At 38.6% G+C, this 15,291-nt stretch overlaps 1 protein-coding gene across 5 annotated transcripts in view; it reads right to left on the bottom strand.

Annotated features, from left to right (window-relative positions):
* The window catches only part of CKAP2L (cytoskeleton associated protein 2 like), a 31,848-nt gene that overhangs the window by 14,022 nt on the left and 2,535 nt on the right, over positions 1–15,291 (bottom strand). For all 5 annotated transcript variants that reach the window (XM_072770190.1, XM_072770188.1, XM_072770186.1 and 2 more), the window contains exons 3-5: positions 14,023–14,074; positions 6,894–8,143; positions 2,630–2,837 (exon numbers count right to left, since the gene is read on the bottom strand). In XM_072770190.1, coding sequence (XP_072626291.1) covers positions 2,630–2,837; positions 6,894–8,143; positions 14,023–14,074 — 1,510 coding nt within the window. The remainder of the gene's footprint in view (positions 1–2,629; positions 2,838–6,893; positions 8,144–14,022; positions 14,075–15,291) is intronic.

Genomic DNA, 15,291 nt, shown 5'->3' with positions numbered 1-15,291 from the left:
AACACTGAATAGTGAATAGAATTTCCATATGCCTCTAACAGAAGTATGAAGGATGGCATAGGTAAGCAAGGGTCAAGGGCTATATATATGTGTGTGTTTGGGGATTCATGCAGTGTATATAAAAAGGGCTAATTCTTACAAAAAGTAACTTTGAAATGGCCTCACTGATTTGGTCCCCTTCTGGCTTGTACCTGGAGCAAGGCAGTGACATGGACCCAGAGGAATGTGGGGAGCTACCATGTCCAGAAACCCAGATACTGGCATACCTGGCCAAGCAGTGCCTCCTACTTCTCCTGAGACAGGGGAGCCCCAAAGATAAGCTCATAATCAAGAATCATCAATGTTTGAGTAAACCAACACTACATGAAAGAGACATAAAACTCAACAGAGTTGAAGAAGAAATCAATGAGCTGATAATTTGGCTGTGGAATTCTCCCAGAACTCAGTGCGACAGAACAAAGTAATGAAGAGCATGAAAGGAAGTTGAGTTCTGGAGGGTGTATCTATTACTCAGGAATTCCAACACCCATCTAAGAGAGGGAACATTCACCAAGACTGATCAGACACTAATTTCAACAAATTCTATCAAGCAGAACACATGTAGGCTACATTTACAATGCAGTATAATTAAAAGTTGAAAGAAAAATAGAAAAAAACCCCACAAAACAAAACAGAACTCTATCTGGAAGTTGAAAAATATTCTTCCAAGATAACTTTCGGGTTAAATGGAAATCAATTATTAACTTAGAGTCTTCTAGATCCAAACCCAGCTTTTATTATCCTCTGCTTGTGACGGGGGGGGGGGGGGGTGGGCGCTGCGCGCTGGGATTCTGTAAATCACTGGCTGCTTTCGCAGCAGCTCCTTGCTGGACTCTGCCAGTAGGGGGACGTTGAGGGAGGTTGTGGGGATGGAGAAGAGAGGGACTTCCTCTTTCCTATTTCCTTTTGCCAAGCCAGCAATGGGCCTTCACTCTGGCAGCAGCAGTTAGTTCTACCCTCCACGTTTTTTCCTGGTACTTAGAGATCCTGCCTCACTGTGCTCCTTCAGCGGCAAGGGCACCAACAAGGTAGCATCGTTTCCTCAAGGTCTGAGTCCTAGACCTGCTGGGCCCCTCCTCCAGTTCCTCTGGAACCCGCATCTCCTGGCATCTCCTAGCTAGTTCGTTAGAGCTGGAGTTTGTCAGTCTCAGCTTCTTGGTTCCGATACCCTCAACCTTTCTTTGTCCCCACCCTCCCAGACCCAGTGGGTGATAGCTGCTTCCCAAAGTTACTGCCACTGTTATGTCAGGTTCCCTTTTGCTGCCAGCCCTGTGTGTAGTACCCACATCTCCTCTGATGGTCCCTTTACCATTTTTTGTGCACACAGGCTCACAAAGTGCTTTCATATCCCACAGCCAGCATCTGCTCCTCTTAGTATGTACCGGGGAGTCAGGGTGCCTGGGAAATTGTCTCTCCAGTGTGGCTGTTAATCAATGACTAGGGAAGTATTAATACTATTGCTCCTTGCCCCTAATCAGGATGACTCTGAGAGGTCTGATCCAGTCTCCAGAGCTCCCCTGTGGGATTGTGCTCACAGTTATATTCCATGGATTTTGTTTGATACTACATCCTACTTGTCCTCCTTTCCCTTCCTGGCTTCACATCCCCACTCCCCTCTTAGTTTTCCTTGGGATCCTCTTCCTAATAAATTACTTTCACACAAATTCTCCTCTTAGGGTTTGCTTCTAGGGAACTTACAAAAGACACTGTGAAAACAACCTTTACATTACATTCTTTTTATGAAGATACCTGGTGCAATTTCTGCTTTTCTGACTTGACTCTAACACAGAACATTACTTAGTCAAATGTAAAGGGTATGACCAAAGCTAAATTCAGAGGCAAATTTATAGCATTAATTATATTTTTAAGAAAATAAGACTGATATAAATGATTTAAGCTTTCAACTAAAAAGGCTAATAAAAAACAAACATAAAAATAGATGCAGACATGGATGCAAGAGAAAAAAAATCAATAAAACCCCAAAGATGGCCTTTTAAAAAGATTAATAGAGAAATCTTTAAATAAAAGGCACAAAATTACTAACATTACCTGGAGAAATATAAAATCCCAATAAACTAATGATCATAGAAAAAAATTGAAAAGATATACCTAAAACTATCCCCCATAGTCTAGATAACTTTATGGGCAAGTTCTTACTAAACTTTCAAAGAAAAAAATAATTCTCATGTTGTATAAACTATTTTCAGAGTATAGGAGGAAAGGAAAATGCCCAACTTATTTGACAAAGACAGCACAATACTAATTTTAGGGAAACACAGGAAAAGACAACTAAAGAATATACATAAAAATCTGAAATAAAATATTTGCAATTCACAAAACTATATACTTCCTTTCTCTTCTTTTATGATAATTGTATGAGATCATATAAAGTGTTAGAATAGGGCCTGGCATTCAAGAGCCACTATTTAAGTGCATGTCATCATTATTATTGCTACTCTTCTTCTATAATTAAAAAAAGCAGCTGAATTTCTGCTTAGACCAGGTTTTTTTTCTCTTAAACTATATTTAAGAAAACTGTTTAAAAACTCTAAGACTCTAGGCCAAGGCTTTGGGAGCTTATCCTTCTCACCTCCTCAATGAGCTGCAGACATTGTGTTAGGGTGCTGTTAATTTTATTGGACAGTTCAAGTTGTGCTTTCTTTTCTTCATCTTCTTTTTCCATACTCTTCCAGAATGAAATATTCATTTCCTCTATTACTTTTCTTTTTGTTTTAAGTTCCATAGGAGGCCGTTTATAGATTTTCCCCTTAGACTTCTGCCATTCTTCCAGTTGTTTCCTGTTATAAAATTAAAGGGGGTGGGGTGGGAAAATGCTTTAGGTTTCTTTTTGTATATAGTCACAGTTCCGAAGTATAGATATGCATGGATTGAGTACCGCTAAATACCTACACCGATACACAAAATTAGGAAAATGGAATAAAAACAATTTACAAATGGGTAATGGCAGCACTGGTTGACCCTACCCTTCAGAAGGCAGACTGCAGAGGGATTACTAGGATTACAGTAATCCCTGTGATACAGTGGCTAGTATCTTAATCTTCAAATTCCTTGACTTCACAATTATTCTTCATTATTTTTTTCTAAAAATTTTCATTTCACCTGTATATTACCTCTAGTATTTGCTTTCCTAGGAGATCCTTCCACCTCTGAGATCTCAAACTCAGTACTCCATTTCTCTTACCATAAACTCTCTGCCATTCAAACAGACCCACCAAACCTGCATTCTGCCCTTATTAGGGTCTTGGGCAGAATGATCCACTTTGCCCAGTTCCTTAGCCCTCTCCTGACCACATATGACCCCCTTCCTTCTTTTTTTTTTATTTTTTTTTTATTTTTTATTTTTTATTTATTTATTTATTTTTTCTTCCTTCCTAAACAAGATCAGTAATTTCAAGAGTGTTAAGGAGCTAGTCTCTGATGGTGGCCAAGTTCTAATCCTCATTCTCCTCCACTGTTCACATCTTCCACTCCTGCTTCTAAGCAGTCAACAGACTACTGTTGGAGGAGGGATCAAGCCCCATGGATTCAAGCATGTGAATGTATGGTCTTTAGCTTCTTTAAATTACTACATGTTTATAACTCACAGATATATATTTCAAGCCAGATTTTTCCCTGGAGCCTCAAACTTTGTAAAACCCACTCCTAATTGTTATTTTTATTAAAAATTTTCTAAAAAAATATTTTATTGGGGCCATCCCTGGATGGCTCAGCGGTTTAGCACCTGCCTTCTGCCCAGGGCATGATTCTGGAGTCCTGGGATTGAGTCCCGCATCGGGCTCCCTGCATGGAGCCTGCTTCTCCCTCTGCCTGTGTCTCTGCCTCTCTTTCTGTGTCTCTCTTTTTTTTTTTTTTTTTTAAATTTTTATTTATTTATGATAGTCACACACAGAGAGAGAGAGAGAGAGGCAGAGACACAGGCGGAGGGAGAAGCAGGCTCCATGCACCGGGAGCCCGACGTGGGATTCGATCCCAGGTGTCCAGGATCGCGCCCTGGGCCAAAGGCAGGCGCCAAACCGCTGCGCCACCCAGGGATCCCTCTTTCTGTGTCTCTCATGAATAAATAAATAAAATCCTTGAGAGAAAAAAAAAGATTTTATTTATTTATTTTAGAGAAATAGAGCAAGGACAAGCAGGGGGAGCAGCAGACAGAGGGAGAGGGAAAAGCAGGCTCCCTGCTGAGCAGGGAATCCCCCCTCCCCCAACATGGAGCTCAATCCCAGGAACCTGGCACATTCAACTGACTGAGCCACTCAGGCACCCCCTTGTTGGTTTTTTTATTTGATGCTGGCAGGCATTTCAAATTTAATACTGTCTAAAACAAAGGTCTTGATTTTCATCTCTAAACCTGTTCCCAAACAGCCTTTCCTACATTGGTGAATAGTACCCCAATCTACCCAGTTGCTAGGATCTAAAGCTAGGAGTTGTCTTTATGTAGTTCTTTCTTTTCCCCACCTCTGACAAACCACTGTAGAGGCAGTAGGCTTCTATCCCTCCTATCACCCTCCTAGTCCTTATCACTATCACCTTCTGCCTGAAATGCCATAGCAGCCTCTTTCCTAAACCATGTCCTTGCTTCCACTTTCATCCTTATCAAATTCATCATGTGCACAGTAGCCAGAGTGGTTTTTAAAGTGTAAAGTGGACTGTGCCACTACCAGAAACTTCCCATGGCTCTTGGAATAAAATTAAACATATTTTCCATGGCGGAAAGGCAGTATAATTTGTGTCCTGCCTGCCTCTCCAACCTCATGTCATACCACTTTCCCTCTCCCTCCCCTCCAGGAGCTCTGGTATCCCTTCAGTTACTTGAGCCATGCTCATTCCTGTCTCAGGGTCTTGAATTATCGTCTTTATCCAGTCTTCTGCCCAAATGACACCTCTTTAAGAGGTAATTATCGGTAATTATTTTATTTCATCAATGTGTTCATTTTTTGTCTTCTCCACTAGAATGCAAATTCTGTGAAGGCAAACACCATGGATATACCAGTGCCTAGCTCAGTGCCTAGAACACACAAGTGTTCAGTAATCTACAGCAAAATTCACTTTTTTTCAAGTATATAGTTCTGCGAGTTTTGACAAATGCACAAAGCTATCTAACTATAACTACATTCAATATATACCTTCAAAAATTCCCTCATGCTTCTTGGTAGTCACTTCTGTTTCTCTTCCCAGCTCCTGGTGATCACCAATCTATTCTGACCTTATGGTTTTGCTTTTTTCCAGAATATCAGTAATGAATTAAAACCTCTTAGCTTCTCTCCTTGACTCCAGAGCACAATCCATAGCACTTATTTCAGGCCCAACTGCCCTGCTCCCTTCACCTTCATGCTGACCACCTGCTTATAATGACAGATGCTGAGATTCTGGCATATGTTTCCTCTAGGGTCCTGGCATTCTTCCTATCTTAGCCTTCCTTCCAACGATAAATGAAGAAGAAATTTACCTTTTTCTAAAGCCAACTTATTCCCAGAACCTCAATGCTATGATTTTATTATTCTAGTACTTTCCATATAGACACCAGAAAAAACTCCACTAAGGCAGACTGTGTGCTCACCCCTGTATCTCTCAGTGTCCAGTACATTATAGGTGCTGAAGGGACATTTGAGCAATGAGTGAGTGATCTATCCCTCTTCACAGATTCCTCTTATGTAATCAAACATGGTCAGCACTCCACACACTGTCTTAAAGACCCATCATCCCTTATCTGGTCTAGACTATGAGCTCCAGGGGAGACACCCTGACTTCCTCATTCACCAGCTTGAGGTCTTGTACTCAGTTTTCTCTTTGCTCAGAAGGCTCATCCTTTTTTTTGTCACTATCTTTTCCTAGACCAGATGTCACTGTTGAAAGTATTTCCCTGACCCATCTATCTCAAGAAGTCAACTCAGCCTCATTCTCTCAATCACTTCACCCTAAATTAAACTGTTTATTTTCTGTCTCTTCAGGAGGGCAGAGAGCTTATTGGTGGTGTGCAGGGCTGTATTCAGGGAATAAATCCTGCCCTCACTTCATCCTGCTATATACCTTTTGGCTACCATCTCATTTTCCATGTTCATTTCACCTTTGTCGGGAATCTCCTTATTTTCTACTCCAACCAAGTGTACACAAGTGCTTCTTCTGGGAGGTTCACTGCATTATGAGACTATATCAGGTCCTGTGCAGGCAGACAGTGTGAAATCCCTTGGCTTGGTTTCCAGCTACATGGGTGTTAATGTTAACTCCCAGTACCCTGAGATCCTGATTTCTACCATTTGAACTCTGGATGTGAACTCATTGCTCCTCTTTGTCTTAGCTTACGTTCCAAAACGGCCTGCTCACACTCATGGAAGTTTCCTGTTCCTTCTTCCCTGATAGCTTTTCTGAATTTAACCACTGATCTGCTTAACAACGACTACCAGCTCCCCACGTGCTAGCTTTGTAAATTCAGTGTTCTAGCTCCTCCCATTTGGCCTCTTGCACTGCTCTTCAGTCCCTGCAGGGTGTTTCTTGAATGAGTAGTCTACATCTTCAACCCCTATTCCTCACTCAACCATTGTTTCAATTTCTTTTTAAAAATAAATTATTTTTCGCTTCGGCAGCACATATACTAAAAAAATAAATTATTTCAAGCATACAGAAAATTACAGAAAATAATTTCTAACACATGTATGTACTACCCAGCTCTATCAAGTCTTAATATTTGTTATATTTGCTTCCAATCTTCTCTTTTTCAGGGTTGTAGCTAAAAATTACTCAGAATCCATTATTTACAGAAGCCTATCTCCTGATTGAGTATTCCTGATTCTCAGTTTGCCTAATCTTAAATTGCAAAACTATGGAATTAGACAAAGTACCTTCGATCCTCTGCTGTGATCTTCTTAATATTTGGATTGGTCTGGGTCCCATTTGGGACTCTTCCTCCATTTATAGTTTTGTTACCAGCTTGAGTTTTGGGAGCTGTCTTATTAAGAAAGTGGTTCTGGGGAAGAGTCTTTTTCAACTTGGAGTCCAAAGTCTGTGCTTTTTGTTCATAGCTGTTGCGGCATTTATTACCACTGGTTCCATTTGCTGTTATGACAGGGGTGCTTGGAATGACTGAATTAAAACTGCCAACTGCCAAATTAGGCCTTTGGCTTGTGCGTTTTGATTTTTGTGGTGCACATGACGTCTGAGTTTTGGAACAAGGTTGAGTGGATTTCTGATCTTGCTTAATGTTTGGATGTCTGTTGTTAAAGCCTCCCCGAAGCACACTGGGGCATGTCCAGGGTTTGGTTTGTTTTACTTTCTGTTCAGTAACAGTGTGTGACTGTACCTTACTTTCATTTGGTCTTTCAGAGTTATCTCTATTAACCTTTATATCCTTTATGTCCTTGACCACTGTTTTTTTTGATGCCTGAGTCCTACCAAGGGTCTGAACATTATGAGACGGAACTGTCTTTGGGAGTTTTTCTCCTGGTCTTGCAAGATTTGTTCCTCTTGAGAGTTGCTGTGACTTTACTGGTGGTGTCCTAATTTGTGTTTTTCCAACAAACTGTTTATTAACTCTGTCTTTCAGAACAGCACTATTTCCTGAACCTTTGCCCAAGGCTTGTTTAGGAGCCAAACTGCTCTTGACTTGATTATAAGAGTTAGTCTTTGGCTTACCTATGGCCCATAATTCAGGATTTGGCTTCGTTTCAGAGTCTGGTAAAGTTTGGGGCAAGTTCTCTTTGTTCATCTCTTTTAGAAAGCTATCCAAGGGTTCATTTTCAATATGGTTACTGTTCACAGAGTCTGCATATTTAGTATTTCCTTGATCTGCTACTTGCTGCTTTGCAGTTTTCAATTCTTGCATATTAAGTGATCCCATGGTTTTTCTAGATAATTCTTCAGTAGTGGATGATACAGCTTTATGCTGTTGGCCTTTGCTGGAAGGCTTACAGTTCGAGTTAGAAGAAACACATCCTGAAGTCAGCCTTCTACCCAGAAGTTTTGGTGGCTCCAACTTTGACTTCTGGGATCCCATAAGATTGCCAGGTCTGGGCTGGAGCTTAATGCTGATGGGTCTTGTAGCTTTGATAGGCAAAGCAACATGATTGGTAACATCCTTTTTGGGTATTATATTCTAAAAAGACAAAGAGAAACATAAAAAAGTAAATTCATCACAATAGCTCACTATTTTTAAAATAAAAAATTACTAAAAAATAAAAAAAATTATTTTATTTAGAATTTAAGAAAGCTGAATCTGAGAAAATAAATGCTCATTGATGACTTAAAATTTATTTATTTAATTTAGAGAGTGAGCATGAGTGGGTGGGGGGAGGGGCAGAGGGAGAGAATTTCAAGCAGACTCCCCACTGAGTGCAGAGTGTAGAGCCAGACCAAGGCTTGATCTCCTGACCATGAGATCATGACCTGAGCTGAAACTAAAAGTCAGATGCTCAAATGACTGAGCCACTCAGATGCCCCTAGATGATCTTGAAAACTTGAACTGTAATCAGAATATACCAGAATATTTAAGCTTGATAGAATTAAGCAGAGATACAGTGAACATCCAAAAATTGCTATTTAAAAAATAAATTTGCCTCAGTTGAACAAGTACTTGCTGAATGCTCCATTATGTTCCAGATCAAGTGTCCTTCTAGGGAGGGACTCTGGGAAGATAGATACATAATAAACTTCTGTTGAGGTATCTCCCAAGTGCCTCCTAGTAGTACTGTGTATTGCTCCACTAATTTTTTCTTCTTCTTTTCTTTTTTAAACAACACTGTTTTTGTAAAGGTCATTGTCACACAAGAACCTTTGTCTTGTCTCTGGAGATCAGTGCAATGATAGGTGGTAGATGCTGGGAGGCCTAAGATACTTTAGAACAGTTTTCAATAAAATCTAACATCTTAGTAGAAAGTTAGTCAAATTTTTAAAGCCGGGACACGGTTTTAAGGTTAGATTCTACATTATTATCAAGTAAATATTTTAGTTATGTGATTTTATCTTGGATAAGAAAGGTAGGACTAGGTCATAGAGAACTTAGAAAACTAGGGATAGGAATTTATAATTGATATGGGAAATAATTAGAGCAAGCCACTGTGGATTCTGGAGCATTTGCACTGAGAACAAGTATTTACTTATTTATTATTATTATTATTTTTATTATTTTTTAAAGATTTATTTATTTATTTATTCATGAGAGACACAGAGAGAAACAGAGAGGCAGAGACACAGGCAGAGGGAGAAGCAGGCTCCATGCAGGGACGTGGGACTCGATCCCGGGTCCCCAGGATCATGCCCTGGGATGAAAGCAGATGCTAAACCACTGAGCCACCCAGGGATCCCTATTTATTATTATTTTTAAAAGATTTTATTTATTTATTCATGAGAGACACACAGAGAGAGGCAGAGATACAGGCAGAGGGAGTAGACTCCCTTTGGGGAGCCTGATGTGGGACTCAATCCCAGGACCCTGGGATCATGACCTGAGCCAAAGGCAGATGCTCAACCACTGAGCCACCTAGGTGTCCCTGAGAGCAAGTATTTAGAAAGGAGAATTTGGCAGAGATTTATAGATTATATATGTCCAGGGGAAGATATGGGAGTGCTAGAGTTACCACTCTTTACTTTTGATTTGGTAATATTCTTGAGAATTACTATGTAAACTTTGTGAACATATAAAGAAAGTCTATAATCAGAACTATTTGACATTAAGGGCAGAGATGTTCGCTCTAGAATGGTAAATGTACAGCAGTGTTACTGGGGGTGGGATGGGGCAGGGTTGGAAGTGGGAGGCAAGGAGATGGATGGTTACATGGTTACCATGGTTAAAGCTGGGTTACTCCTTGAGTCCTAACGTTTACATCCACCTCTGATCATTCCATTATTGCTTAGTGAAGAGGCAGGGATGATGGTATCAAAGTTTCCAAACATGTGCTATTCATTAGTTGTTCTTTTTATTTAAATTGAGATATAATTTGCATCCCATAGAATTCATCATTAAAATGTCTAAGTCAGTGAGTTTTAGTATATTCACAAGGTTGTATAACCATCACCACTCTCTAGATTCAGAATATTTTCATCACCCCAGAAAGAAATCCCATACCTGATAGAAGCCACTCATTTCCTTCTCCCCACAAACAGTGGCAACCACTAATCTACTTTCTGCCTCTACAGATTTGGCTGTTCTAGACATTTCATATGAATGGAATCATATAATATGGGCCTTTTGTGTCTGGCTTCTTTCATGTAGCAGAATGTTCTTGAGGCTCATTCATATTGCAGCATGTGTCAATCTTCACCACAATTTTTCAATAATAAACTTTATTTTTTTAGAGCAGTTTTAGGTTCAAAGCAAATTTGAGTGACAAGTACAAATTCTTGTAAACTCCTTGTCTGCATACATGCATTTCATTACTTTTTATGGCTGAATAAATATTCCATTTCATGGATATACCATATTTTGGTTATCTACACATTGACTGATGGGCATTTGAATTGTTTCCACTTTTTGGCTATTATGAATTATGTTGCTATGAACATTTGTTATAAGCTTTTATGGGAGCAGATTTTTTTCAGTTCTCTTGGATATATACCTAGGAGTGGAATTGCTGGATCATATGGTAATTCTGCTTAACTTCGAGGAACTGCTAGACTGTTTTCCAAAGTGGCTGTAGCATTTTACATTCCCACCAACATTGTATAAGACTCTAATTTCTCCACATCTTCCCCAATCCTTGTTATCTGTCTTTTTTTGATTATAACCATCCTAGTGGGTATGAAGTGGTATTTCATTGTGGTTTTTATTTGCATTTCCTTGATGGGTAATGATATGGAGCATCTTTTCATGCCCTTATTGGCCACCTGTATATCTTTGGAGAAATGTTTATTCAGATCTTTTGTCCATTTTTAAATTATTATTATTATTATTATTATATTACTATTTTTCTTTGTCTATTTTAAAGTTGGGTTATTTGTCTTTTAATTGTTGAGCTACAAGGGTTCTTTATATATCCTGGGTAGTATAGGTTCTTATCATATATAAGACTTGCAGGTATTTTTCTCTTTTGTTCAGTTTTTATTCCTTTGAGATCAGCCTGACCTTGCTAATTTATTTAAGTGGTAGAAACGGTCCTGTCCTTCAGTTTTAAGTACTAAATGCTTACAAGAAACACTATGCTTACAAAAGTCATCTGGCTAACAAAATAGCCTGCAATCAATATGCAAATACAGACCATTAAGGCTGGAATTTTATTTTATTATCATCATTATTATTTTTTTTTAAGATTTTACTTTTAAGTAATCTCTATACTCAACATGGGGCTCAAACCTACAAATCAAGATCAAGAGTTGCATGCTCTACTGACTGAGCCAGCTGAGTGCTCCTTGGGTTGGAATTGAGCCCCTCCATTTAAGAAGGAAAGGTCAGGCATAGGCAGGGCTGGAGCTAGAACTTCAGTCTCCAGCTCCTCATTTCTGATAACTCACCTCAGAATTGATGGATCAAAATGATTAAAAAAAAAAAAATCCAAGAATGTACAAGAAAGAACAATTGATTCAAACTGAATTGGGTCACTTTATTTTGGACATATGAAGCCAGAGGAGAGAGAAAATGCACAAAGGATATGACTAGAATTTAAATCAAGACAGGTTTTCTGGATGTATACTAGGCACTGTACCAGACTCTAAGGGCATGCAAAGATGAGAGGAGAGGACACCTGCCGCTGAGGAGCACTAATAGAAATGGTAGAAGGATGACATTGCCAAGGGATGTGGGAAAGGATTAACTGTATGTGAGGCACATTCTACAACAAATCAATTTTAAGCATTGGAAGTTGAAAATCTGGAAATTGATTCTACTAAAATGTTTACCCAATGGAGATATTTATGCACCTCCAGAGGATCATACAGTCCAGTGTGTAGACATTTCTAAATGTATTTCAATATGCACTAACTCAATCCCTTTGAACAGCTCTATGAGATACCACCTCTTATTTCCATTTTACAGATAAAGTTAAATAACTTGCCCAAAGTCATTTAACTAGAAAATGAAGGAGTTAGGATTTGGACCTAGGTATTTTTTAACAATTATGCTTTACAGTTTCTCAATAAACTTAAGAGCATGGCCCCAAGGAATCCTTTCAAATCTTGGTTCAATATGTTAAACTGCCAGATAGGAACAGAAGATGAAAAACATTATGTGTTCCTTTAAGTAGTAATACTGCGGTAAGAGTATGCCAGAAAAGCTTTGTTCAAGTCCTGGCTCTAACCCTTAATGGCTGTGTAATTTTGGCAAAGTACTCAATCTCCTTTAGCCTCAGTCTTCTCATCTGTAAAATGGGAATAACAATAATGATATTTATCTTCTAGGAAGGGTGTCATAACATTCTGGTTTTCAAAAGATAGTTTTTATTTATGGCTATTGGCCCAACAAGTTTCCCCCTTTAATCTCAAAAGTATCTGGGCATTAAATCGTAAGGCCACTCTTCTTACAGGGTTGTTTTGAATATTGAGATACTGTGTGTAAAGTGTCTTGTCCAGTATCTGGATGATAAGTACTCAAATGTTAGCTATTACAATTAGGTATGAAAATGTTTTATAAGTTTTTTATAAATTCTGTCATATAAATGATGACTATTATTTGCCTAGTCCTTTTAGTTTCTCCTATTCCATAATTGCCTTTCCCCCTTAATTTTTATCTTCACAATTGGGTAAAAAAGATAGGTAGGCATCACCTCACATAAGAGATGATTTACTGAAAATCAGTATTGTCAGCTTCTAGAGAAGCCTCTGGGAACTCTGAATGTGGACAGTTTTTTTTTCCCAGGAGATTTTTCCTCTAAGACTTGCATGCTACACTAATTCAATCTGCATAAAGTAGAAGTTTAACCTAGTGATTCTCAACTGTTCACATCATGATGTACTAATTTTGCCTTATATTCATTTTCTATCCTTCACAGTGTCAATTATGTTATATGTAGCCTTTCAGAAGACTAGTTTTTCCCATTTAAACCTTGAAAATGTGAGGATCCTTTACCACTCTATCCATAATCTAGCTGAATTGAACTGTTGAGGAAGCTATCTTGTTAAGCAGCTTGGAAGATCTAATATAGGTGTTCCCTTTTAATGGCTACCGAGCCATTTAACTTCATGGCAGTACCAAAGTGGTTAAGACCATAGGCTCTCACTCTATCATGTAAGAACTATGTGACCTTGGGAAGTTACTTAATGTTTCTGTGAGTTAGGTCCCTCATCTGTAATATGGGGCTACTAAGTACTTACCTTATAAAGTTATAAGGACTCAATGAGTTTATGTTAAGTCAGAAAAGTGCTACACATAGCATGTACTCAATTAGTGTTAGTTATTAAGAGGACCAATGTACACCTGAGGATTTTTTTGGTTAATAAAGCTGAACTATAACATGCTATACTTTTCAAAAAGTGATTCTATCTCTTACTAAACCAAATGTTTTTTATTTATGAGAAATATCTTTGCATAACATAGTCTTTAGGTTGCAAACATCTTTATTATTTTTATCATTAATCATCCAAAATGATGATTATTAGTTTTAAAGATTTTATTTATTTAGAGAGAGAATGCATGCGGTGAGTGGGGGAGGGGCAGAGGGAGAGGAAGAGGCACAATCTCAAGCAGATGCTGCTGAGCACAGAGCCTGATGTGGAGCTGGATCCCAGGACCCTGAGATCATGACCTAAGCCGAAATCATGAGTCGGTCGCTCAACTGACTGAGTCACCCAGGTGTCCCCAAAATGATGATGATTATTTTTTAAAGATTTATTTTATTTACTTATTTTAGAGAGAGAGAGAGAGAGAGAGAGAGAGAGAAGGGGGAGGGCTGGACTCAGGTACATCTTAAGCAGACTCTACGCTAGGGGAGAGCCCGATGTGGGGCTTGATCTCACAACTTTGAGATTATGACCTGAACCAAAATCAAGAGTCAGGCACCCAGGCACCCACAAAATAATACTTTTTTTAAAAGACTTATTTCTACTTACAGATTTAGAAGGTGGAGGATTCAGACGATTACTCTTGGCTTTTAGATAAGGCCTATAAAAGATAAAATAAGATTAATTCTTAGTACAGAATGATCAGTAAGGTTTGGGAAGTATAGTGATTAAAATTTATTATAATTAGAATTATAAATAACTGGAATTTCTGTATATAGTAAAATAATTCAAAATTATATGCAATAAAGTCTTCTTATTATCCCTTTCTTATGCCTGCTATTCTACTCCTCAGTGACCACACCACTCTCCCATTTTTTTGTGATTCTTTCAGAGATGTCCTATGCATAAATACAGTACTCTAACAAGGTTAATGAAATATATGTGTTTTCTTCATATTTGCATAGTGTTGTTCATTCAAACATCATTCCTTGAACATGGCAATGTGCCAGGCTCCTCTAGAGATACAATGTCAAGTAAGGTAACAGCTCCTTTGAAAAATTTCCTTGTTTTAAGTATCTTTCACCGTGAATATTCATTATTTACCCCTGAATATTAAAAAAATAAAAACCAGAGGCATATATAAAATCTAGCCAGTGAGACAGAAAATGCAAAAAAGGTTAGGAAAGTAGAGGAGTATTTAGAAGGATTCAATATGCATGAATCAAAAATAATTGCCAGCCTAATAGGGACTTTGATCATGACTTGCTGTTAGTTTCCTGTATCTTGAATATAAACCCTGGAGGGGAAGGTACCTCTCTGTCTTTTTAAGTACCATATCTCCAGAACCAAGAGTGATTGATATAGTAGAGGTATTAAATAAGGATTTGTTGGACAAATGAATTAGATTTATTTAATCAAGGAACTAGAGTTGAGTGAAGTCCCAGAGTAAAAGGAAACTAAAATACAAGGCCAAAACTAACTTTGTAAAAATTCACTTCCAAATAAAAATTTAGCAACATCTGGGGAGAAAAATACATCAAGACTAAAACAAGAGGGACTAATAACACCACTACAATGGCAAGCTGTTGACAAAAGATAAAAGTGAATTAGTCATAATCTGTCCACCTCAAGAGTAAATGCTAAGAGAATGACCAAAGAGCACTGTCAGGCTGGAGGATGATGGTGTGCAGCTAGGGAAGACTGACTAGAACTGGCTCTCCTGCCTTACTAAGGACAAACAGAACCAGCATCATTCAACTCCTGAACTCTTTCTAGCCTTCACAAGAATCACTTTCCCAGGAAAGAAAAAGCAGGGTCAGGGAAAGTTTCCAGTAGGCAATGCTGTGGACCTTCTCCCCCTTCCTACAGAAACTGTCA

The sequence above is a fragment of the Canis lupus genome, chromosome 12 (assembly GCF_048164855.1).
Source record: "Canis lupus baileyi chromosome 12, mCanLup2.hap1, whole genome shotgun sequence".
NCBI classification, from domain to species: domain Eukaryota; kingdom Metazoa; phylum Chordata; class Mammalia; order Carnivora; family Canidae; genus Canis; species Canis lupus.
Note: the sequence above shows the minus strand (reverse complement) of the source record. Positions and strands in the feature narration are given on the sequence as shown.